Source organism: Aegilops tauschii, chromosome 6 (genome assembly GCF_002575655.3).
Source record: "Aegilops tauschii subsp. strangulata cultivar AL8/78 chromosome 6, Aet v6.0, whole genome shotgun sequence".
NCBI classification, from domain to species: Eukaryota; Viridiplantae; Streptophyta; class Magnoliopsida; order Poales; family Poaceae; genus Aegilops; species Aegilops tauschii.
In genome coordinates, this window is record NC_053040.3 from 59,896,546 (window position 1) to 59,921,449 (window position 24,904).

At 51.8% G+C, this 24,904-nt stretch overlaps 2 protein-coding genes and 1 long non-coding RNA gene across 3 annotated transcripts; 2 read left to right on the forward strand and 1 right to left on the reverse strand.

The window, feature by feature from the left end:
- Positions 1-931: 931 nt before the first annotated feature.
- Positions 932-3,480, forward strand: LOC141025314 (uncharacterized). Its single transcript, XR_012186799.1, has 3 exons — positions 932-1,107; positions 1,461-2,786; positions 3,077-3,480. It is a non-coding gene; the product is annotated as an uncharacterized lncRNA (long non-coding RNA).
- Positions 3,481-14,214: 10,734 nt separating this feature from the next.
- Positions 14,215-15,198, forward strand: LOC109736704 (pollen allergen KBG 41-like). The gene has a single exon (XM_020295912.4). The coding sequence runs from the start codon at positions 14,242-14,244 to the stop codon at positions 14,944-14,946; it is 705 nt and encodes a 234-aa protein (XP_020151501.2). The 5' UTR covers positions 14,215-14,241; the 3' UTR covers positions 14,947-15,198.
- Positions 15,199-18,372: 3,174 nt separating this feature from the next.
- Positions 18,373-20,243, reverse strand: LOC109738302 (uncharacterized). The gene is made up of 2 exons (XM_020295909.3): positions 19,149-20,243; positions 18,373-18,510 (listed from the first exon to the last, which is right to left on the reverse strand). Exons 1-2 carry the CDS (start codon positions 20,241-20,243, stop codon positions 18,448-18,450), a joined length of 1,158 nt encoding a protein of 385 aa, XP_020151498.3. The 3' UTR covers positions 18,373-18,447.
- Between the last annotated feature and the right edge of the window lie 4,661 nt (positions 20,244-24,904).

Here is a 24,904-nt window from a genome sequence, read left to right on the forward strand (position 1 = left end):
AAAAAACTCACTTTGGGCACTCAAATAAATTATTTTTAGTCAACTACGACCAATTTAGATGGTCATAACGTCGTACTGCATTATGATTGGTCCGTGGCCGTATCACGCGGATCATGCATCAAACACCATTGGATGCTCACGGATCCAACGACAGTCCTCAACCCTTCCACACCAACCCCGAAACCCTAGATGGTCATTTTGCATCCATCCCCCCCCCCTCCCGCCTCCTTTCTTTCCACATCCATCCATCGATCCCCTTCATGATCCCCCGTCTCCTTGCTGTCTCGCCCGATGGAGAGAGCTCGCCTCCTCCCTTCCAGATCCATCGCCGCCACCACCTCCCTCTGGCGGAGATCGCCGCCGTTCATGGCCTCCCCCACGCCCTCCTCCTCTCGCCTCTCCCCGTCCCCCAACTAGCCGCCGGCAGCCTCTTCCCCAATCGCCGCTGACGTCTGCCGACCTCCACTCCTTCCCCGACTTCCGGCCCTCACCTTCGTTACCGACGCGCCGCCGCCGTCCCGCTTCCCTCCCGATGACCTCGACACCTTCGCCGCATCCCTGCCACAGCCCACCCCCAACCTCGTCGTCTCGCCAAACCCTAGCCCCGCCCCACGGCTCCTCGTCGTCCTCATCTCCCCTGCCTCCCTCGCTCTCCTTCCCTCCCTGCCGCCTCCTCTCCACGCGTCCCTCCTCCTCCCAGAGCTCCCCCTGCAGCAGTCCCGCGCGCCCATCCGCATCTACCCGTTGAGCAGCAGCAGGTCAGGCGGAGGCGGCGGCCAGATCTGCCGCGTTACTTCCGGATCCGCGCCCTCATCACGCGCGCTCGACACCGTGGAACTCGTCAACAAGGTATTCTCTTGTCCTCTTCTCTTCTCCTTTCGATTCGATCTGGCTGTTGCTCACGCATGCCCGATTTGGTTTTCTTCCTCATGCAGGTCGTCGTCAAGCCCTCGCGTGGCTGATGGGCATAGGCTGGTCCATGCACGCTGGTGATGGCGGCTCACCAAGGTTGTCGTCGTCGCCTGCACGCACGAGGCACCCGACGACCTCCTCCATCGCCAACCACGAGGACCGGGCACGAGCTGCAGTACAGGTCTCGTACACGAGGTATGCCATCTCTCGTCCTTCATTTTCCTTCCTTCCTTCCTATCAAGTTAAGTGCTTGCTGGTGTGTTTGTTAATTCAGTAAGCTAGGGGCTGTCATCCATTAAATTCAGAGAAACCCCTGTCAAGCATGTGGTTCTCCTACATACCTACTACTATATGTTTGTACTGAATATATTGACATGCCATGACACTATGAAGTAACAGAATGGCTAGCAAAAGCTTTTGCACTTCTAAGAATGACAACAGTAGGAAGAATCATTGTAGTCAAGTGACCATAATACCGATTTTATTGTGCTGAACTTTGTTGTTACCTGGATGTTGCAGTCCTTGACTGTTCCCATGATGTCGTACAGGAGGCCCTTGTGGTCGCCGCTGGAGGGGCTGGAGCTTGGCGGCAGCCTGACGGATGACGGGGGCCTGGACGGTGGCTATTTCTGCAGCAGGATGATATCTTAAATTTTGTGATAATTTTGGAATAGCTTCAGCACCTACAGTTAATTTTGCACATAAAGCTTGAGTAATTTTGCACATGAAGCTTCAATATTTTAGCACATGAAGCTTCTGCTACTGTTATTCTTGTCATGAATCTTCCACCATTTTCCAGTAGCTTAAATTTGACTTGGTGTAGTAATCTTGGTGCTTAGTGCTGCTTGTATCTCATGCTAATTGTTGCATGAGTAGTTTCAGTAGTTTTATAACAGCAGCAGTAGCACAAATTTAATTAAATTCAATTAAAATTTCCAGAGTCTCTTCTTGATGTGTAATGTTTTAGTGCAACAAAGTCATATCGAGTGAGGTCATGTGGTGCTCTGAGATGCTCTTGGTGGTTTGTTGTCAAGACTGATCCCCTATATATCATGATGCTGCTAGCTTGTTTCAGTCCAGTATCTCTTCTTGATAGTCTTGTTAACATAATTCAGTCCAGTAACTCTAAATAATTAACTGAATTTATTTGTTTAATTAAATTACATTGAAACCTTTCCTTTAATTATAATTAAAGAAGGGTTTCAGTTTAATTAAAACTAATGGAAACCTTTTAGGTTAATCCTGTTGTTTAATGTAGTAATAGAGTAAGTAATTTAGTGTAGAGTAAGTAATTAAATATAGGCTTGTTGTTAGTAGTAGAGTAAGTAATTAAGTCATGATGTTTACTGTAAGACTTGCTGTTTAGGAAGGCTTGAGTAATTTAGTGTACTGCAGCTTTAGTTTCAACTGAAATTTTTATCATGCTACTGTGACATCTACTGAAAATGTCAAACAAATGAAAGGAGTACTGTAGTTACAAATGGAGCCTACAAATTCTGTACATCTACTGTACTCATTTTTCAGTTATCTGTAGTTACAAAGCATCAATTGTAAGACTGTAACTAAACATATCTTCTTATCCTCTATCATTTTACTCATACACATGCTTATGATCCTGTTAACACATGCTGATGCTCATTTTACTCATGCACATGCTCATGATCTTCTTAGTTAAGACTGTAACTACTCCATTTGATTGCATGATCTCTATTTGAATGCATGCTCATAAGATTGTAACGGGAGTTCAATATCACACTGAACATGCTCATGATCTCTATTTGAATGCATGTTCTTCGAGTACTCGCAGCCTGCATCTTGAATGGGATCTTCTTTCATGTTGAAATCACAATTTCGGTCATCATGACTTCCTCCAGGTACGTCCTCTTCTTCAGTTGGAGTACAATTCAAATCGAAATCCATTTTGGAGTACTCTAAGTTACTGATCTGTTGTACTGATTCTCCAAGTTACTCCATTCAAACAAATGTGTTGATCTGATCTGCTATAGTAGTTGCTGTTGATCTTGCTATAGTAGTAGTTGTTGATCTGATCTGCTGTAGTAGTTGTTGATCTGATATGCTGTAGTTGTTGTTGATTTGGAGTAGTTAATGTTGCTGATACTATATGTTGTACTGTTGCTGATCGAAACTTCTGTTGCTATTGCAGGAATGTTGGATCAGCTGCTGCTGCTTGCTACAGGATCTGGTTATCAACCTGAGATGTTGCTGCTCAAGTCATGGCGACGACCGGGGATGTAGCTGATCCAACCTGGGATAATGCTGACGATCTGCTGCTCAACAAGGTCATGCTGCTTCGTTCAGCCTCTACGAACATTTACCAGAGCTCTAGCCTGGAAGTGAAGAAGTCAGAAGTATATTTGTAGTATATATGATAGTATGTTGGTGAAATGAACGATGTAAAGATTGTGAGCTCTAACCTAGGACAACCTGAGAAGTATATTTGTAGTATTTTGGCTAATTGGCATGTGTTTTGATAATTTTCATCTGTTTACTGTTCTCATTGAAATAATTGTTTCAAATTGTGGAAGTTCAAACCTGGGCCGTTGTTAATTAGAACCTGAGAAGTGGGACCTAGTAGTATTTGGCATCCAAAAGGCCATTTACCAAATAATATTCATAGTAAATGCTAAAAATTAAGGAAATTGACTGAAAAAAGGCCAAGGCCCAAAAGAAAAATAGATGAGACCCAAAAAAGAAATGGATCGCAGAAAGGCTGAGGCCCAAAAACACTGAACGAAGCTTAGGGAACAAAAAGGCCGAGTTATTGGGCTCGGCCCATGTAAAATACCGAACTGGACTGGGCTGAATCTTATCAACGACCTTTTCAATTCATCGCAATTTTTCCACGTCAGATTGCCACGTCGGATCCGACGTGGCCTGGGGAGAGAGCTAGCGACCAAAATAGAAGGTCGTAGGATCAACGACCTTTTGTTTTGGTCATGGAATTCCACGACCTTCTCACAGAGAAGGTCGTTAATTTCAGTTTACGACTGCCAGCTTTTGACCTTCTGTTTTTGGTCACAAAAAGGTCGCAAATGAAAAGCAATGACCTTTCAGTGACCAATAGTGATGGTCGCAAGTTGACATATTTCTTGTAGTGTGCGCACTTGGTCACCATGTTGAACAGCTCCAGAGCCGTGCACAACTCCTCGTGGATGGCGAGCTCCTCCTTCATCTTGACGTCGCAGACGCCATCAGAAAACGCGGAGATGATGGCCTCATCCGTCACCTTGGGGATCTTGAGACGAACGATGTTGAAGCGCTAGATGTACTTTTGCAGAGTCTCCCCTGGCTGCTGCTTGATGCAGCGCAGGTCACCCGCAGCCGCGAGGTAGTCGCGAGTGCCCTGGAAGTTGGCGACGAAGCGGTCGCACATCTCATCCCAAGAGGAGATCGAGCCAGGGGGCAAGTTCAGGTGGCACGAGCGAGCACCGTCCTTGAGTGCCATGGGGAACCAGTTCGCCATGACTTTCTCGTTGCCGTTTGCCGCCTCGATGCTCAGCTCGTAGAGTTGTAAGAACTCCGCAGGGTCGGGGGTGCCGTCGTAGCGAGGAGGCAGGTCCGGCTTGAACTTGCCCGACCAGACGACACTACGTAGCTCCGGAGTGAAGGCGCGGCAGCCTGCTGTGGCCATCGGGGCCCTTTGTAGAGGCGGAGCCTGCCCTTGATGTCCGCGCACCGCCACCGCAGGCGGCGCGCGATCCTGTCGCGGTGGCGCTGGGAGCGCGGGGGCCTTCTCTTGCGGCCGGGGAACCTCTTGGCAGCTTCCTTCATCTCGCGCGGGCGCCCAACGCGGTGGGTCATGTCGGGGGGCGCACGCCTTGGCGCCAGAGCGCCATCTTGGTGCGGAGGTGGTGGAGGTGCTCCGTGAGCCACGTCGCTCGCAGCTGGCGGAGGGCGAGGCAGCGAGAGGGACGGTGCGGGAGAGCCCGCAGCGGCGCTGACGAGCTCGGCGATGCGGTCCAGCCAGTCCTCATAGAGGTCTTCGACGGGGCGGTAGCGCAGGAGCTCGTGTGCCATGAGCAGTGCGGCCTGCGCGTCGGTGGGAGCTCGACAAGCGTGAGACGACGAGCCGGCTGGGGTCAGCGACGGAGTGGTGGTGCGGCCGTCCCGCCGCACAGAGGGGTGCAGCGAGGACGCCTGCTGCTCGTTTCCCGCCAGGCCGGTGGAGGCGTTGGCGGCGGGTGACGGGGAACAACGGGGAGGCCCGCCGACAGGAGCTGTCTGAGCGACGCGGGCGGCGAGGGCAGCCCGACGCTCGGCGCGGGCTCGGCGCGCGTCCGCCATGGATGCGGTGGAGCGACGGAACGCGGATCGGCGAAAGGAAAGCTTTGGCGCACCCCTACCTGGCGCGCCAAATGTCGGATTTCAGGTTCCGGCAAAACCCTTGAGGTTCGAACACTGGGGTGTGCACGAAGATCTCTCCTCTCTCTAGCTCACACCCTCATCGCGATCTCAAGGCTCAGCGCGTCGAACTTGCAGAACAAAGGGACACAAGATTTATACTGGTTCGGGACACCGATGTGGTGTAATACCTTACTCCAGTGTGGTATGGTGGATTGCCTCTTGGGCTGAGGAAGTACTAGTACAAGGGAAGAACAGCCTCCTGAGGAGAGGCGTTCTTGAGCTCGGTGAGCTTGTGTGGTGGCTTTGGTGGAATGGATCCGGTCAAAGATCAGATGCCTACAATGGTGGTGGCTAGTCCTATATATAGAGGCCCGGGTCCTCTTCCCAAATATTAGGCGGGAAGGGATCCCACAATGGCCAATTTCAAGGGGGGCAACTAGTACAAGTTATCCTGACTAAAGGCGGTCTTCGCCTGCCAAAGGGCTCTGGTAGTGATGCCGTCTTGGGCTCCACGGTGACCTTCGTCCTGCCGTCCTGCTGGTCTTGGTCTCGTTGCACCGATATGGAACCTTTGCCTGATGCCTCGGGACTCCTCGCCTGTGCTTGCCTCTTTAGTGTTGGAAATATGTCCTAGAGGCAATAATAAAATGGTTATTATTATATTTCCTTGTTCATGATAATTGTCTATTGTTCATGCTATAATTGTGTTATCCGGAAATCGTAATACATGTGTGAATACATAGACCACAACATGTCCCTAGTGAGCCTCTAGTTGACTAGCTCGTTGATCAACAGATAGTCATGGTTTCCTGACTATGGACATTGGATGTCATTGATAACGGGATCACATCATTAGGAGAATGATGTGATGGACAAGACCCAATCCTAAGCATAGCATAAAAGATCGTCTAGTTTCGTTTGCTAGAGCTTTTCCAATGTCAAGTGTCTTTTCCTTGACCATGAGATCGTGCAACTCCCGGATATTGTAGGAGTGCTTTGGGTGTGCCAAACGTCACAATGTAACTGGGTGACTATAAAGGTGCACTACGGGTATCTCCGAAAGTGTCTGTTGGGTTGGCACGGATCGAGACTGGGATTTGTCACTCCGTGTGACGGAGAGGTATCTCTGGGCCCACTCGGTAATGCATCATCATAATGAGCTCAATGTGACTAAGGCGTTAGTCACGGGATCATGCATTACGGTACGAGTAAAGAGACTTGCCAGTAACGAGATTGAACAAGGTATTGGGATACCGACGATCGAATCTTGGGCAAGTAACATACCGATTGACAAAGGGAATTGTATGCGGGATTGATTGAATCCTCGACACCGTGATTCATCCGATGAGATCATCGTGGAACATGTGGGAGCCAACATGGGTATCCAGATCCCTCTGTTGGTTATTGACCGGAGAAGCGTCTCGGTCATGTCTGCATGTCTCCCGAACCCGTAGGGTCTACACACTTAAGGTTCGGTGATGCTAGGGTTGTAGAGATATGTGTATGCGGAAACCCGAAAGTTGTTCGGAGTCCCGGATGAGATCCCGGACGTCACGGGAGGTTCCGGAATGGTCCGGAGGTGAAGAATTATATATAGGAAGTCAAGTTTCGGCCACCGGGAAAGTTTCGGGGGTTACCGGTATTGTACCGGGACCACCGGAAGGGTCCCGGGGGTCCACCATGTGGGGCCACCTGTCCCGGAGGGCCCCATGGGCTGAAGTGGGAAGGGAACCAGCCCCTAGTGGGCTGGGCGCCCCCATGGGCCTCTCCCCATGCGCCTAGGGTTGGGAACCCTAGGGTGGGGGGGCTTCCCACTTGCCTTGGGGGGCAAGGCACCTCCTTCCCCCCTTTGGCCGCCCCCCCCCCCCCCCCCCCGCCAGGGGGCCTATATAAAGGGGGGGAGGGAGAGGCTGCCATATACTCTGCTTCACATGTAGATCCCACCACGACGCTTTGCTTGCAACTGCACCAGCTTACTGCTCCTCCATTCAAAATATACACATATCCGGTCTGTGACTTCGAGTCATCCAGATTTGTGTCGAAGCTAGCGTCGACGTAACCCTTTACGACGAGCTCTTCGTCACCTCCATAAACGAGAAACATATCCTTAGTCCTTTTCAGGTACTTTAGGATATTCTTGACCGCTGTCCAGTGTTCCTTGCCAGGATTACTTTGGTACCTTCCTACCAAACTTACGACAAGGTTTACATCAGGTCTGGTACACAGCATGGCATACATAATAGACCCTATGGCCGAGGCATAGGGGATGACACTCATCTTTTCTATATCTTCTGCCGTGGTCGGGCATTGAGCCGTGCTCAATTGCACACCTTGCAATACAGGCAAGAACCCCTTCTTGGACTGATCCATACTGAACTTCTTCAATATCTTGTCAAGGTATGTACTCTGTGAAAGACCAATGAGGCGTCTTGATCTATCTCTATAGATCTTGATGCCTAATATATAAGCAGCTTCTCCAAGGTCCTTCATTGAAAAACACTTATTCAAATAGGCCTTTATACTTTCCAAGAATTCTATATGATTTCCCATCAATAGTATGTCATCCACATATAATATGAGAAATGCTACAGAGCTCCCACTCACTTTCTTGTAAACACAGGCTTCTCCATAAGTCTGTGTAAACCCAAACGCTTTGATCATCTCATCAAAGCAAATGTTCCAACTCCGAGATGCTTGCACCAGCCCATAGATTGAGCGCTGGAGCTTGCATACTTTGTTAGCATTCTTAGGATCGACAAAACCTTCCGGCTGCATCATATACAACTCTTCCTTAAGGAAGCCGTTAAGGAATGCCGTTTTGACGTCCATCTGCCATATCTCATAATCATAGTATGCGGCAATTGCTAACATGATTCGGACGGACTGCAGCTTCGCTACGGGTGAGAAAGTCTCATCGTAGTCAACCCCTTGAACTTGTTGATAACCCTTAGCGACAAGTCGAGCTTTGTAGATGGTCACATTACCATCCGCGTCTGTCTTCTTCTTAAAGATCCATTTGTTTTCTATGGCTCGCCGATCATCGGGCAAGTCAGTCAAAGTCCATACTTCGTTTTCATACATGGATCCTATCTCGGATTTCATGGCTTCTAGCCATTTGTCGGAATCCGGGCCCGCCATCGCTTCTTCATAGTTCGAAGGTTCACCGTTGTCTAACAACATGATTTCTAGGACAGGGTTGCCGTACCACTCTGGTGCGGAACGTGTCCTTGTGGACCTACGAAGTTCAGTAGCAACTTGATCCGAAGCTTCATGATCATCATCATTAACTTCCTCCCCAGTCGGTGTAGGCACCACAGGAACATTTTCCCGCGCTGCGCTACTTTCCGGTTCGGAAGGGGTGACTATCACCTCATCAAGTTCCACTTTCCTCCCACTCAATTCTTTCGAGAGAAACTCCTTCTCTAGAAAGGACCCGTTCTTGGCAACGAAGATCTTGCCTTCGGATCTAAGGTAGAAGGTATACCCAATAGTTTCCTTAGGGTATCCTATGAAGACGCATTTCTCCGACTTGGGTTCGAGCTTTTCAGGTTGAAGTTTCTTGACATAAGCATCGCATCCCCAAACTTTTAGAAACGACAGCTTAGGTTTGTTCCCAAACCATAATTCATACGGTGTCGTCTCAACGGATTTCAACGGTGCCCTATTTAAAGTGAATGCGGCAGTCTCTAAAGCATAGACCCAAAATGAGAGCGGTAAATCGGTAAGAGACATCATAGATCGCACCATATCCAATAGAGTGCGATTACGATGTTCGGACACACCATTTCTCTGAGGTGTTCCAGGCGGCGTGAGTTGTGAAACTATTCCACATTTCCTTAAGTGTGCACCAAACTCGTGACTTAAATATTCTCCACCACGATCTGATCGTAAGAATTTTATTTTCCTGTCACGTTGATTCTCAACTTCACTCTGAAATTCCTTGAACTTTTCAAAGGTTTCAGACTTGTGTTTCATTAGGTAGACATACCCATATCTACTTAAATCATCAGTGAGAGTGAGAACATAACGATATCCTCCGCGAGCCTCAACACTCATTGGACCACACACATCGGTATGTATGATTTCCAATAAGTTGGTTGCTCGCTCCATTGTTCCGGAGAACGGAGTCTTGGTCATCTTACCCATGAGGCATGGTTCGCACGTGTCAAATGATTCGTAATCAAGAGACTCCAAAAGTCCATCTGCATGGAGCTTCTTCATGCGCTTGACACCAATGTGACCAAGGCGGCAGTGCCACAAATATGTGGGACTATCGTTATCAACTTTACATCTTTTGGTATTCACACTATGAACATGTGTAACATCACGTTCGAGATTCATCAAAAATAAACCATTGACCAGCGGGGCATGACCATAAAACATGTCTCTCAAATAAATAGAACAACCATTATTCTCGGATTTAAATGAGTAGCCATCTCGAATTAACCGAGATCCAGATACAATGTTCATGCTCAAAGCTGGCACTAAATAACAATTATTGAGGTTTAAAACTAATCCCGTGGGTAGATGCAGAGGTAGCGTGCCGACGGCGATCACATCGACCTTGGAACCATTCCCGACGCGCATCGTCACCTCGTCCTTCGCCAGTCTCCGTTTATTCTGTAGTTCCTGTTTTGAGTTACAAATATGAGCAACCGCACCGGTATCAAATACCCAGGAGCTACTACGAGTACTGGTAAGGTACACATCAATTACATGTATATCACATATACCTTTGGTGTTGCCGGCCTTCTTCTTGTCCGCTAAGTATTTGGGGCAGTTCCGCTTCCGGTGACCACTTCCCTTGCAATAAAAGCACTCAGTCTCGGGCTTGGGTCCATTCTTCGACTTCTTCCCGGCAACTGGCTTACCGGGCGCGGCAACTCCCTTGCCGTCCTTCTTGAAGTTCTTCTTACCCTTGCCCTTCTTGAACTTAGTGGTTTTATTCACCATCAACACTTGATGTTCTTTTCTGATCTCCCCTTCTGCTGATTTCAGCATTGAATACACCTCAGGAATGGTCTTTTCCATCCCCTGCATATTGTAGTTCATCACAAAGCTCTTGTAGCTTGGTGGAAGCGACTGGAGGATTCTGTCAATGACCGCGTCATCCGGGAGATTAACTCCCAGCTAGGATAAGCGGTTGTGTAACCCAGACATTCTGAGTATGTGCTCACTAACAGAACTATTCTCCTCCATTTTACAGCTGAAGAACTTGTCGGAGACATCATATCTCTCGACCGGGGCATGAGCTTGGAAAACTAATTTCAGCTCCTCGAACATCTCATATGCTCCATGTTTCTCAAAACGCTTTTGAAGACCCGGTTCTAAGCTGTAAAGCATGCCGCATTGAACGAGGGAGTAATCATCAGCACGCTGCTGCCAAGCGTTCATAACGTCTTGGTTTTCTGGGATTGGTGCATCACCTAGCGGTGCTTCTAAGACATAATCTTTCTTGGCTACTATGAGGATGATCCTCAGGTTCCGGACCCAGTCCGTATAGTTGCTGCCATCATCTTTCAGCTTGGTTTTCTCTAGGAACGCGTTGAAATTGAGCTTTTCCAGATGTCAAGTATCATTTCCTTAGACCATGAGATTGTGCAACTCCCGGATACCATAGGAGTGCTTTGGGTGTGCCAAACGTCACAACGTAACTGGGTGGCTATAAAGGTGCACTACGGGTATCTCCGAAATTGTCTGTTGGGTTGGCACGAATCGAGACTGGGATTTATCACTCCGTATGACGGAGAGGTATCTCTGGGCCCACTCGGTAATGCATCATCATACTGAGCTCAATGTGACCAAGTGTTTGGTCACGAGATCATGCATTACGGTACGAGTAAAGTGACTTGCCGGTAACGAGATTGAACAAGGTATTGGGATACCGACGATCGAATCTCGGGCAAGTAACGTACCGATTGACAAAGGGAATTGTATACGGGATTGATTGAATTCTTGACATTGTGGTTCATCCGACGAGATCATCGTGGAACATGTGGGAGCCAACATGGGTATCCAGATCCCGCTATTGGTTATTGACCGGAGAGTCGTCTCGGTCATGTCTGCATGTCTCCCGAACCGTAGGGTCTACACACTTAAGGTTCGGTGACGCTAGAGTTGTAGAGATATTAGTATGCGGTTAACCGAAAGTTGTTCGGAGTCCCGGGTGAGATCCCGGACGTCACGAGGAGTTCCGGAATGGTCCGGAGGTAAAGATTTATATATGAGAAGTCCTATTTTGGCCACCGGAAAATGTTCGGGATTTTTCGGTATTGTACCGGAAAGGTTCTAGAAGGTTCCGAAGTGGGACCCACATGAACGTGGGTAGTGGGGGCAAGGCCCCACACCCCTGGTCAAAGCGCACCAAGATCCCACCTTAGAAGGAATAAGATCATATCCCGAAGGGATAAGATCAAGATCCCTAAAAAAAGGGATAACAATCGGTGGGGAAGGGAAATGATGGGATTTCTTTCCCCCACCTTTGCCAATGCCCCAATGGACTTGGAGGGCAAGAAACCAGCCCCCTCCACCCCTATATATAGTGGGGAGGCGCATGGGAGCAGCACCCCAAGCCCCTGGCGCCTCCCTCTCCCTCCCGTGACACCTCTCCCTCTCGCTGAGCTTGGCGAAGCCCTGCCGAGATCCCCGCTGCTTCCACCACCACGCCGTCGTGCTGCTGGATCTCCATCAACCTCTCCCTCCCCTTGCTGGATCAAGAAGGAGGAGACGTCTTCCCCAACCGTACGTGTGTTGAACGCGGAGGTGCCATCCGTTCGGCGCTCGGTCATCGGTGATTTGGATCACGACGAGTACGACTCCATCAACCCCGTTCACTTGAACGCTTCTGCTCGCGATCTACAAGGGTATGTAGATGCATTCTTTTCCCTCTCGTTGCTAGAAAACTCCATAGATTGTTCCTGGTGATGCGTAGAAATTTTTTAATTTCTGCAACGATCTCCAACATTTAGCACCAAAGAGAAAACGAGGACACTGCGCGCGCTGGCGCCTGCCTGGCCTTGGTCGTCATTGCTTGCGTCACAGGAACCTCGCGAGGTGCCCCTTGCCTTGATCTCTCCGCCCCTTGCGAGCCAGCCTAGTGAGACCGCCCCCGAGGAGGTCTTGCGTCCTCCTCCTCGCGAGGCATGGCCCCTCGCGAGGGTCTTGAGTGTTTGCTGGCGAAGATGGGCCATACTGGGCCGCTGGTGGAGCCACACCGTGGGTCAGAGGCAGGCAAGTCTGGTGACCCCCGTTCTCAGGACGCCGACAGTTTTGTATTCAGGAACAAAGGCAACAGTTATGATCAACTATACATTTCCCCTAGAAACCGATGCAGCATTTGAGACGTTTGCACAAATTCTCCGGCTACTTGGCCATTGTTTCATCTGCTTGCTCAGTTCTTCTTCCTCTATGCTGACACGAGTCGAGCCCGCTGGTTTTATCTAACATTACCCGACCTACCTACAAATGCCGATTTGATCTACTTCCGCAATGTTTTCATGTATCCTAACCTATTTCTTCCGTCTTCTTTGACTTCTATGCTGCTGCAACATATTTTGTTTTTCTCCCTTTCCTCGAGGAGGAGGTTGAAACTTCCGGTCTTTCCATCATTGTGATGCACACATCCAATTTTATTAAAGCTGATGCAACCACTAAAGACCAGCATGTCAGCAAGAAGACAAAGCCTTCAACAAGATAACGGCATAATTATGCCCATTTGTTTTATTATGACTTGAGCACGCACACGGGTCAGTGAGATGGCACGCCACGGCTAGCAATCGACAGTGCGTACTGCGGAGTCAGGTCATGCAAATTGCTCGATTGTGTTCTTCTTAGCAAATCTTGACAATGCATCTAGGAGGATTAATCACCTCAAACATCAACAGCCTTCTGCGTATCCTTTTTTTTTTTTTTTTGCTTTCAGGAATACGCCCGTCATTGCTATGAGGATGAAGGTGTGTATGTATATTTTTCAGATACACCTGCAGGTGTTTTATTGAACATACGCCGTTCAGCACACACAAAAAAGATCCACCATCCTTTTCTTCTTTCAGTTGTCATACAGTACAAAATTGCTTCATTGTTGATTAGATGCTATGTCATATCGTCTGAAAACAATGTCTCTTTCATGATTTCAACACATGCCAATGTGGTGTGGTCGATGCCAAACTAGTGCTTTGTTTGTGTTTTTTTAATCCTTTGTAACGCACGGATACTTTGCTAGTACATACATACGTACATATTACCTTCATTCGGGTTTATTAGGCCCCCTTTCATTTTGGGCTAAAGTTTGACCAATAAATTTAACTAATAAAATGTAAACTATATGCCACAAAAATTATACCTTCGAAAAGCTCTTTCAAATACAAATGCAACAACATACTATTTATAGCATATATTTTATATCTTATTTTCGACGGAGGTAGTACATACATACATACATAGTACATACTGACGGGCATAGGCCGCGTGTGAAAATATCTATCTGCACGCCTCATTTATATAGAATAAAGATCAAGTTGCAAAAAAAAAATCTGCACGCCTTTAAAATTAAAATTTGGCTAAAAAAAGAAAAGAGCAGGGAAAGAGTCATGGGCAAGAAAAGAGAGAGGAGGGGAGCGGAAGCCGGGAAGACTGAGCGGAGGAGCGATTGCTAGCTAATTTGGGCGCGTGAAGCTCTCCCGGCCTCTCACCGTACGTACGTGGTGCAGCCAGCATGTGTATATATATAAAGCCACCTCCTTCATCCTCACAACGCACGACAATCTCTCCTCTCCTCCGGCCAGCTTACAAGCCAACCAACGCAGCGCAATGGCGGCGGTGCAGCAGTACACGGTGGCGCTCTTCCTCTCCGTCGCCCTCGTGGCGGGGCCGGCCGTCTCCTACGCCGCCTACGCCCCCGGCGCCCCGGCCACCCCCGCCGCCCCAGGGACCCAGCCCAAGGCGACGACTCCGGAGCAGAAGCTGATGGAGGATATCAACAACGGCTTCAAGGCGGCCGTGGCGGCCGCAGCCGCCGTCCCTCCGGCCGACAAGTACAAGACGTTCGAGGCCACCTTCAGCGCGGCTTCTAACAAGGCATTCGCAGATGTCCTCAAGGCCGCCGCCTCCGGCCAGATGGCCGCCCAGTCAGCCTCCATGGCCTCACTCTCCAAGAGCCTCGAAGCCTCCTACAAGCTCGCCTACGACAAAGCCCAGGGCGCCACCCCCGAGACCAAGTACGACACCTACGTCGCCAGTCTCACCGAGTCGCTCCGCGTCATCTCCGGCGCCTTCGAGATCCACTCCGTCAAGCCCGCCGCCGAGGAGGTCAAGGGGATCCCCGCCCCCCAGCTCAAGACCATCGACCAGATCGACGCCGCCTACAGGAGCGCCGCCACCGCCGCCGACGCTGCCCCGGTCAACGACAAGTTCACCGTCTTCGAGTCCACCTTCAACAAGGCCATCAAGGAGACCACGGGCGGCGCATACGACAACTACACGTTCGTCCCCGCCCTTGAGTCTGCCGTCAAGCAGGCCTACGCCGCCACCGTCGCCTCCGCGCCCGAGGTAAAGTACGCCGTCTTTCAGGCCGCCCTGAGCAAGGCCATCAATGCCATGGTTGAAGCCGAGAAGGATGCCAAGCCCGCTGCCGCTGGCGCCGGCGCCGCTGCCGGTGGCTACAAAGCCTGAGCTCGCCAACAACACACATCCATCACGCACGCATACTATGCTTTGTATATATGTACGTGCGTGGCCTTGGCGGCCAGGGATTTTCGTGATGCTTTCGTTTCATGCAGCCGCGATCGACCGTTTGTGCATGTGCCTGTAATAATAACAAAATATTTGTAATCTTTTTTTATGAATTGGTAATCCCCATGACAAGCGGGATCATCAAATCGGCATATTGTACTATCTATTGTTGGATGAGTTTTCCTTGATTAACTCTTGGAAACCAAGATTGCATTTTACTATCAGTAGTATCACATTGCAATCGCAGGGCATACTAAGCCCTTTCTACCGTGTTTCTTTATTATTCTGACGCCTACATTTCTATCTACCGCAATAATCACACCCAACACACACACACACACACACACACACACGCACACACACACACACACACACACGCACACACACACACACAAATGGTGTGATTGTTCTCTAACTGTATTTCCCATATATAGAAGCTTCACAGTGGTTGGAAATTTTAGGGACAGTCCATCGACCATAATCTGACGGTTGTAAAATAGATACCAGACTGAAAATACCAGTACTTATGGGCCGGTACTACCTTTTTTCTGAGGTTGTTTGATTCACCCACCCCGTGTATTCTCGCCGGCATGCGGCCGAGTCAACGGTGCCGAAAACCTTCGCCAAAATATTGGCATGGTAACTTCGGGCTTTCTCCCAGGCTTTGTTTGGCGAAATCACTAATTAAGTAGCATTTTTTGTAAAGGTCATTTCCACCTTATCATGTTGCGACAAATGACGCACTGCAATCTTTTAAACCATACGTTTAAATCTTGAACTTCAAAACTAGATCCCATGTTGACAGGTTTGGACGGACTTTTTTTTTACGAAAAAACAAAAACGGAGCATTTTTTTCCTTTACGAAAGAGGCACGACTGTGCCTCTCACGCAAGCAAATCTGTGCCTCTTGCTGGAAAAAAAGAAAACCTATTTTTTTTTTGAGAGGCACGGCGCGGAAGCAAATCCGTACCTCTAGTGGAAGCAGAAAAAGAATATGCATGTTTTCATGTTTTTTTCCGATTCTTTTGTCCTAAGCTAAGAAAGACCAATGAAAACGGAAAAGCCCCCGAAAAAACTCATCTAAAAAGCCGAAAACGCATGTGGGGAAAAAATCGAAGGGAGCGCCCAGAGCACGACATGTGGCGGCGGCCGAGAGCGTGCCAAGTGGCGTGCTCCTAGCCCACCCCAAGTGACACTTGGGGGGGGGGGCTCCCGAAGGAGCACTCATCAGTTAGTTGCTCCATTTGTTTGGTAGAAGTGGATTGGGGAGGTTTGGTGAGGGGGATTTCAGAGGATTTGGTGAATCCCTTCCTTCCACCCAATCCCATCAAAACCCCTTGAAATCCCAAACCCCTTGGGCACAATCCCCTCCATATGAAAACTTGTTTGGTAGGCAGGGATTGCCATATTCAGATAAGATAGTGCAAACGTCTAAAAATGCAATCTCTACAAGTAAAACAACACCACATTAATTATTATTATTTGTAGGAAATAGGAAGATTTCATTACTCAAGGCGGCTTTTCAGCCGTACACAAGTTTACAACTTCATCTGTGCCCATACCAAACCAAATGGCAGTACGGAGTGTACTACGCCCGTAGGCGACGAGGCTATGAATAACTTTTTTTTAGTACGCCTAAAATGCGTAATTGAAATCTCCTGTGAGTCCTCTGACATCAGTACCTAGATGTCGCGCATAAAGAGCCCTATATTATGAGCGGTCCCTAGAACTCGCATTCAGCATCGAGGCTGCATGAGCTAGGGATGGCAATGGGGACAATCCCATATGGGGATATCTAGAATATCCCCATCCCCATCTATTCCCCTTTATCCCATTCCCATCCCCGTTTACATGATTGGGGATGAAATTTCTCCATACCCATGCCCCACTGGGAAACGGGGCATTAGGGTACCCATCCCCATAAACAAATACTCATATACGTAATATGACACCCTATAATTAACATATATACATGGTGTTGTCCTTGCCCTACTAATGTCGATCTAGGACGTACTGACTTCTTGGTCAAGGTGGCAGCTGAAGTGAGGATGTGAGATAGTTTAAGGTTTTCTTCAGGGCATTTTTCGTATTCGCAAGTTTGTTTGTGAGTATTTTAAGGTTGACCGCAGTGTCACAGTTAAAAACCAGGTCCCAGATGGGTATTCGGACTGGGGAATAGGATATCGTCCCCATCTCCATTGTACCCTATGGGGAATAAATTAGTTCAATAAATATCACCATGGGGATGCTTTTCTCCCATCCCCACCTCCTAATAGACGAAATAATTGATAACCCACAAGTATAGGGGATCACGACAGTCTTCGAGGCTAGTATTTCACCCAATTAATTGATTCAATACAAGGGGAGTCAAGGAATGTTTATGAGCCTTAGTAGTTGAGTTGTGAATTCACCATACCTGAAAAATAATATCTCTGCAACAAAGTATTTACTAGCACAGTAGTTTGATGGTTTTGGTAGTGGCAACAGTAACAGAGACAGTAACAGTAGTAGTTTTGTAGTGACTGTAACAGCAGCAGCAAAAACAGTAACTCAGCAAAGATCAATATGAGAAAAGCGTAGGCATTGGAACAATGATGTATGTTTGTGTTGGATGATATTCATCATATAGCAGTCATAACCTAGAGCAATACACAATAGCTCTAATTCATCAATTCAATGTAAGCATGTATTTAGTATGTAGTCATACGTGCTTATAATAAGAACTTGCATAACATCTTTTATCCTACCCTCCCGTGGCAGCGGGGTCCATAAGAAATCTAGGGGATATTAAGGCATTCTTTTAATAGAGAACCGGAACAAAGCATTAACACTCAACGAATACATGAACTCCTCATACTACAGTCATCACCGGATAGTGACTCCCAATTGTTGTCACTTTGGGGTCTGCGGATCATAACACATAGTAGGTGCATACAACTTCCAAGCTAGGATCCAAAACTCACTTATATTCATGAAAGTATAATAGGTTCAGATATGAAATCATGGCACTCATGCCCTTGTGACACGGTTGGCTGGTGTTGCTGATATCGGACCCGAGAAGAATCCCATGAGGCTTCTCACTCATTTGTACTAGGCAAGATTGTTACGTTATTAACTGACCCGAGGAAATTTTTTGTTCCATATAACTAGAACATGGTTCATTCCCAATGCAACAATGGAGCTTTTCAGTTAAACCATTTGAGCCAAGATTAGAAACTACTCCCTCCGTCCCATAATGTAAGACGTTTTTTGACACTAGTTAAGACGTAGTGTCAAAAAATGTCTTACATTATGGGACGAAGGGGTACTAATTAGGGAACAATTGGGACTGAAATAGACCAAAGACATAAGCTAGTGACAAAACTCTTTTGAATGCGGCCGAAAAAAAGCCAGTCCACTATAAATTAGCATAACTGAAGATTTATCACGGCTGACAGGGACTTAACCTGACTTATCATGGGGATTGCATGTTATCCATCCATGCAATGCACCATCACATAAATGCTAGACAAAAATTACAAAAACGAATTATTAAAGCAATGGCACTGTGTCGATCGCGCGGCTAAATGCATGGACGAAGGGAAAGGGAAAAGCTAGCTAGCGCCAGCAGCTCACAGATTGTAGCCGCCTGCGGCAGCAGGTTTGGTCGCGGCATCGGCGGCGGCCTTGTAGCCGGATTTGCCATCTGCGGGCTTGGTAGCCGCTTCCGCAGCGGGCTCGGCAGGGGCATCGGCTGCGAGCTTGGCAGCGGACTTGGTAGCGGATTCTGCTGCGGGCTTGGGAGCGGCTTCGGCCTTGGCCTTGGCCTTGGCCTTGTAACCGGATTCATCAGCCGTGGGCTTGGTAGCGGCTTCAGCAGCGGGCGCGGTTGCGGCTTCGGCAGCTGGCGCGGCAGCGGGCTCGGCAGCGGATTTGTCGGCGGCTTCGGCAGCTGGCGCGGCAGCGGGCTCGGCAGCGGATTTGTCGGCGGCCTTGTAGCCGGCGTCGGCAGCTGCAGTCTTGGTACCGGCTTCTGTGGCGGGCGCGGCAGCAGTTTCGGCGCCATCCTTGGTGGCATTGGCAATGGTGGTGATGGACTTCGCCAAGGCGTCCGCCACGTCGGTGTCCTTAGCCTCCGGCTTGGAGGTGGCGGCGGATTCGACGGCCTTTTTGAACGCCGCGTCGAGATCGGAGGTCGTCTTGCTCCCGTCGTAGCCGGGGCCCATCTGCTCCTTGATGGCCTTGTTGAGGGCGGCTTGGAACACGGGGATCCTGTCGGCTTTCGGAGCTTCTTTGGCAGCAGCGGAGGCTGCCTTGATGACCGTGTCGAGCTTCTTGATGACCCGTGTCGCGCCGTCCGCGGCCTTCATGCCTCCGGCAACCACCTCCTCGATGGCTGGCTTGATGGCGTGGGCGTCCAGGGTGGCGGCAATGAAGCGGAGGGCCTCTGTGAGGGTGAGCACCAAGCAGGAGAACTTTTCCTGCGCGTTGGTGGCGGCGACGGCGGAGTTGTACGCTATCTTGAAGGCGCGGTCGATCATGGAGATGAATTTGGCACTCATGCCGGCGAGGCACTGCTTGATCTCCCTGTTGAAGGCGGCGTCGAACACCGAAAACTTGTCGTCGGGCGCCGCCGCGTTGGCCGCGTCTAGAGCCTTCTTGAACGCTTGGTTCACCTTCTCGATGAACTTCTGCTCGGGCGTAGTCGCCTTCCCCTCCCCGGGCGGCACCTTGACCTTAGTGCCATCGGCGGCGGGCTGCTCGGCCGGCGTAGTGTCAGTGTAGCCCGCCGCGGCCTTGTCAGGCGTTCCCCCCTCAGCGGGTGTGCTGGCGGCGGCCTCGGTCGGCGTCCCCGCCTCGGCGGGCGCGCTGGCGGCGGCCTCCATCGGCGTCCCCGCCTCGGCGGGCGCGCTGGCGGCGGCCTCGGTCGGCGTCCCCCCCTCAGCGGGCGTGCTGGCTGAGGAGTCGGCCGGCGTAGAGTCAGTGTAGCCTCCCGCCTTCTTGGCGGGCGTCGCCGCCTCGGCGGGCGTGCTAGCTGGGGACTCGGCCGGCGTAGAGTCAGTGTAGCCTGCCGCCTTCTTGGAGGGCGTGCTGGCGGCGGGCTCGGCCGGCGTCGCGGCCTCGGAGGGCGTGGCGGGTGCGTAGCCGCCGGATTCGGGCCTGGAAGCAGCAACGGCGGGCGCAGCCACGAGGGCGGACAGCAGGAAGAGTGCGACCACGGCGGCCTTGTGCTGCTGCTGCTGCCGCTGAGGTGCCATTGCAAGCTAGCTGCTGGATGGAGCAGATGTCCGTGGAGGGAGGAAGAGGATCGATCGGTAGCTCTGGGTGGTCTGATGTCCATGATCGCTAGCTTTTTATACGGCATAGAGACCGCCCGGGCAACGAGAGAGCTTCGCGCGCGAGCGGCGACCATGATCGACCACGAGAGGTGGCCAGGTGGGTGGCCGAGAGGCCATGAGCACGAGAGCTTCGCGCGCAGGCCGCGATCGAGGACCGGCTGATGGTACTTGCATGAGGCGATGCATCACAGCTTCCGCTCGCTCGCTCGTCGCCACCATCTTCGTCCAATTACTTTCTTGATTTAGACTAACACTATATATAGGATTAATTAAGACTTTGTTAGTTCCAATTACCTTTTTTTAGGGTGAACACGGTTACTTTCTTATCGATTGGCAAGCTTACACGAATAACAAAAGGGGATGGCTAAAACTCAGTCGAGTGAGTTTTAAGGAAGTCTCAGTCGATGTACTTTTTTTTGAGTAACTCAGTCGATGTACTTTGACCTTCGATAGTTTTCTGTTTGAGATTCAGGATCGCTGTTTCCATGTGATGTATCGGCCTGTTTTAGTTGTGCTCCCGGCCCATTGCCTTGTTTCTTTTTCTTTTCTTGCCTTCTCTTCTATTTTTTGTGTTGGACAGAGATGCCCCATGGGCTGGCCGTGAGGGGTGTGTGGCTTTTCCTTTGTCTGTTATTTGGGCTTTCTTCTAGGCTGAATTTTCTGTTAGTGCTCGTGTTGCGTGGGACAGGAGCGATTAATAGGGCTGTTCGATTTGGTTTGTTCCCATTTTTTTTAATTTTTTTTTCAATTGCTATTATTATTTAAAAAAATATTGTCACTTGTTTACACATACATCGATCGCACACAATTGCATGTACATTGAATCACATGCAATTACATGTTTTATTGTCCTTCTTCTGGCGGGCACCGCTCGCAGTCGGCGAGCGGGAAGTCGCGGCATGCTCCCGGCGCGGGGGTTGACTATCAGCTCGGGCGCCGGCTTCGTGCCGTTCCGCAGCCGCGTCGATCAGCTGCTGGATTCGTCTCGTCATGTAAGGGAGCTCGTCGGCTCCCAGCCCATTGAGCTCTTCTGCGGCCGCCTGAGCGGCTCGCAGATTCTCGAGCGGGGTGGCGTAGATGGGGCGATCTGCCCCCCGCATGCCAGCGATAGCCGCGCCGCGCTTCTGGACGAAGCCGGCCCAGCTCGGGCCGCCAGGCGGCGGCGTACTGAAGGCGGCGCGGTCGACTTCGCGCTGGTGGGCCTCGGTGAGGCGTCTCATGGAGGCTATCTTCTGGCCTTCCGCGATGAGGGCGAGGCGGCGTGCCTCCAGGGTCTCGGCGTCCGCGTCGGCCGGGATGGGGACGGAGAGGTCGTGCATTGCCGCTTGCAGGGTGTTGTGGGCGTTCTCGCCCGAGTTGGCGACGTGGCTGATGACCAACACTTCGGTGACAGCGCTGCTGCCACTGTCAGCTCGAGGGAGAGGATCGTCGAAGACCACCACGTCGGTGTGGTAGGCGTCGAGCGATGCCGTGTCGGAGTCGACGAGCATCGGGTCGGTGGAGCCGACCGACTCCACATCCTTAGCAGGCTCGCTGGAGACGTGAAGTTGGTCGAGGAGGCTGACGAGGCGGCTCTCGGGGTAGTCCGTGCATGCGTCGGACGCAGGCTCGTCGGAGATGCGAGTCTCGCCGAAAAGATCAGCGAGGCAGCTCGCTGCGCAGGCGTCGTCGACGCCTTGCAGCGCGTCGAGGCAAACGCCATCGGGCGCAGCAGGCTGGCTGCGCTCGCGGGGGAGGAAGAGGGTTCCCGTCCGGAACAGGTCTCCGGACGGCGGTGCACCTGCCCCACGGTGGGCGCCAAATGTCGGGTGGTTGATGCGACATATGCCAACGGGTGGCTTATCATTGTGGGTGCCAATAAGACGTCGTCGGTGCCTGGAAACGGGATAAGGCGAAGACATGCACGCCGGCGGATCTTACCCAGGTTCGGGGCTCTCCGAGGAGATAACACCCCTAGTCCTGCTCTGCGGGGTCTCCGCATGATAACTAGATCAGGTAAAGTAGCTACAATCGCTCCTAGAGCTGTTTTGTTCAAGGGAGAAGAAGAACAAGGCTAGCTCTTGCTTCTCTCTCTCTATGGTGTGTGTGTGTGCTGTGCTTAGAAGCCAACCCTTTGCATGGGTGCCCCGGGGGGTTTATATAGGCCTACCCCCTGGGGGTACAATTGTAATCCGGCTGGGCATTGGTCCCAGCCGTCAGTGTCTACGCTCGCCAGCTTCTCTGCCGGCCGTTGGGGCCCGCCGACTGGTGGGTCCCGCCGGCTGCCGGCCTCTTGGTCGATAGGCCGGCCCCACCGCCTAGGGTCTTGTCGGCGGCTGCTCACTGTAGCCTCGCCTCTGATGACGAGGGCTTCGTCGAGGTAAGCATGGCTACAGTGTGCCGCCTCGAGGGCTCTCACTGTAGCCTTACCTCGTCTTGTCTCCTTAATGTGGCTCCTGCTTCGAGAAAGGGGGTAGCCGGCTTCTGGGGGCCGGCTACACCCCTGGCCGACTGGGGGAGGCCGGGCCACCTTTGCGCCTCTCTCTGGCCAAAGGGGCCCGCCGCCCGCGGGCCGTACTGGCGTCTGTCGTGGGTGACGTTGAGGCCGGCGTGGCTACAGTGCCGAGCCGGACGGGAGATGGCTGTCCCGTACGGCGTCCTCTGGCCATGCCTGCCTCGGGCTTTGGGGGTAGTGGGCCTCACTGTAGCCACACCCCGTCTCGTCACCGTTATGTGGGCGTAGTTTTGGTGGTTGCGGTCTTGGCCGGCTTCTTGGAGTCGGCGCTCTTCTTGGCCGGCTTCTTGGAGTCGGCCACCCCGTAGTTGTCCTGGGGGGGAGGTTGCTGAGGCCGGGTCGCCTTCCGAGAGTCGGCTTCAGAGGTAGCCGGCTAGGGAAGGCGGCCCAGTGCTTGAAATGCTTGGAGGCCCAAATGGCCTAATAATTTTCTGAAGAGCCAGGGGCAGTCGGTTAGGCTACCCGTGGCTATTTACTCCGACAGTAGTCCCCGAAGCTGATTGGGCTCCGAGGTTGGGTAGGAGTCGAGAAGCTCGATCAGCTTCCTATCTTGACAAGTTGGCAGCTGGGAGCCGGCTTTGGTTAGGCGCGCCGCCTTGGTCGAAAACTCCGGAGTCGGAGGGCGGGAGCTCGCTAGTGCGTGTACCGGGCCGCGGGCCGGCCACTTGCCTTCTGCGAACCACGTGGCCTCTCTCAGCCAGAAAGCCTGCCAGCCCACGCGCGCGACGGGACGTCGCCGCAGGGCGGGGGCCCGCCATGTCCACGCCCGGGCCCAGGCGCGGATTCTCTGCAGCCCGAAACCACCCGCACGTCTCCTTGCGGCAGTTTCGGCACGCCTTTAGGGCGTAATAATCGCGAGGCGTGGGGGAGCGGGTCCAGTTAATCCCACGTCCCGCCTCCCCGGCTTCGCCTGGCGAAGCTATAAGTAGGGGGAGGGGGAGAGCAGCAGGCTCTCGCACGCTCCTCCTCCTTCCACCATCTTCTTCTTCTTGCCGTTTCTTGCGACAGCGCCTCGCCGCCGCGCTCTTCCACTACTCGTTCCTCCACCGCCGCGCTTGTTTTCACCATGCCTCCCGCCACGGAGCAATATGGCGGGGATTGGGACGGCTCCAATGTCCACGGAGATCACATCGAGTTCCTCCGCCAGACGCGGCGGCTGCCCGGCGCGGACAAGGTGGAGGTCCGTCTCGCACCGGCGAAGGTAATTACGCCAGAGCCGCGGGAGGGCGAGCGGGTGGTCTTCCGCTCGCATTTCTTGCGTGGCATCGGCCTGCCCGCGAGCGCCTTCTTCCGCTCCTGGCTCGATTTCTACCAGCTCCAGCCGCACCACCTCACCCCAAACGCGGTGGTGCTGATGTCTGCCTTCGTCACCCTGTGCAAAGGCTACCTCGACGTCCTTCCTACCCTCGAGCTCTGGGGGGAATTCTTCCAGTCCAAGCTGGGCACGGGTATGCAGGGCGTGCCGGCTCAGACTGGCGCCTTCATCGCGTTGTGGAGGTCGGTCGCCGACAACCCCTTCCCCGTCATCACGCTGATCCAGTCGGTGAAGAAGTGGCAAAAGTCGTACTTCTACGTGCGGAACATCGCCCCACGGGGCGACTACATCAACCTGCCGGCTTACGTAGCCGGCCCACCGGCGGGCAGGCGGCCCCAGTGGTCCTTCCGGGCCATGACTCTGACGCCGGCTGGGTCCGCAGCCGTCGCCCGAGTGCGAGTGATGACCCAGTCGGAGGGCTTGACGGGGCCCGACCTGCTGGCCGCCTTCGTCACGCGCCGAGTACTCCCGCTCCAGAGCCGCCCTCATCTGATCAGTCAGATGAGCGGCCAGCTCGATCCGAGCCGGATGTGCACCAAGGACATGCCACACGCGGAGGTCGCCTATATGGTGAGCTACCTCGCGAACTGCAAACTCACCGAAGAGTGGCAGTTCGGCAAGGAGCCATATAGTCGAGCCAATCCGCCGCCTACGGTATGTTCTCCTTGTCTCTTTTTCTTTTCTCTGTTCTGTTGCCGAGTTCCTCTTGGCCGACTCTAACTTAGTTGGCTTTTTTCCGACAGAGCCCTCTTCTTCGGCCGGCCGGCGGGT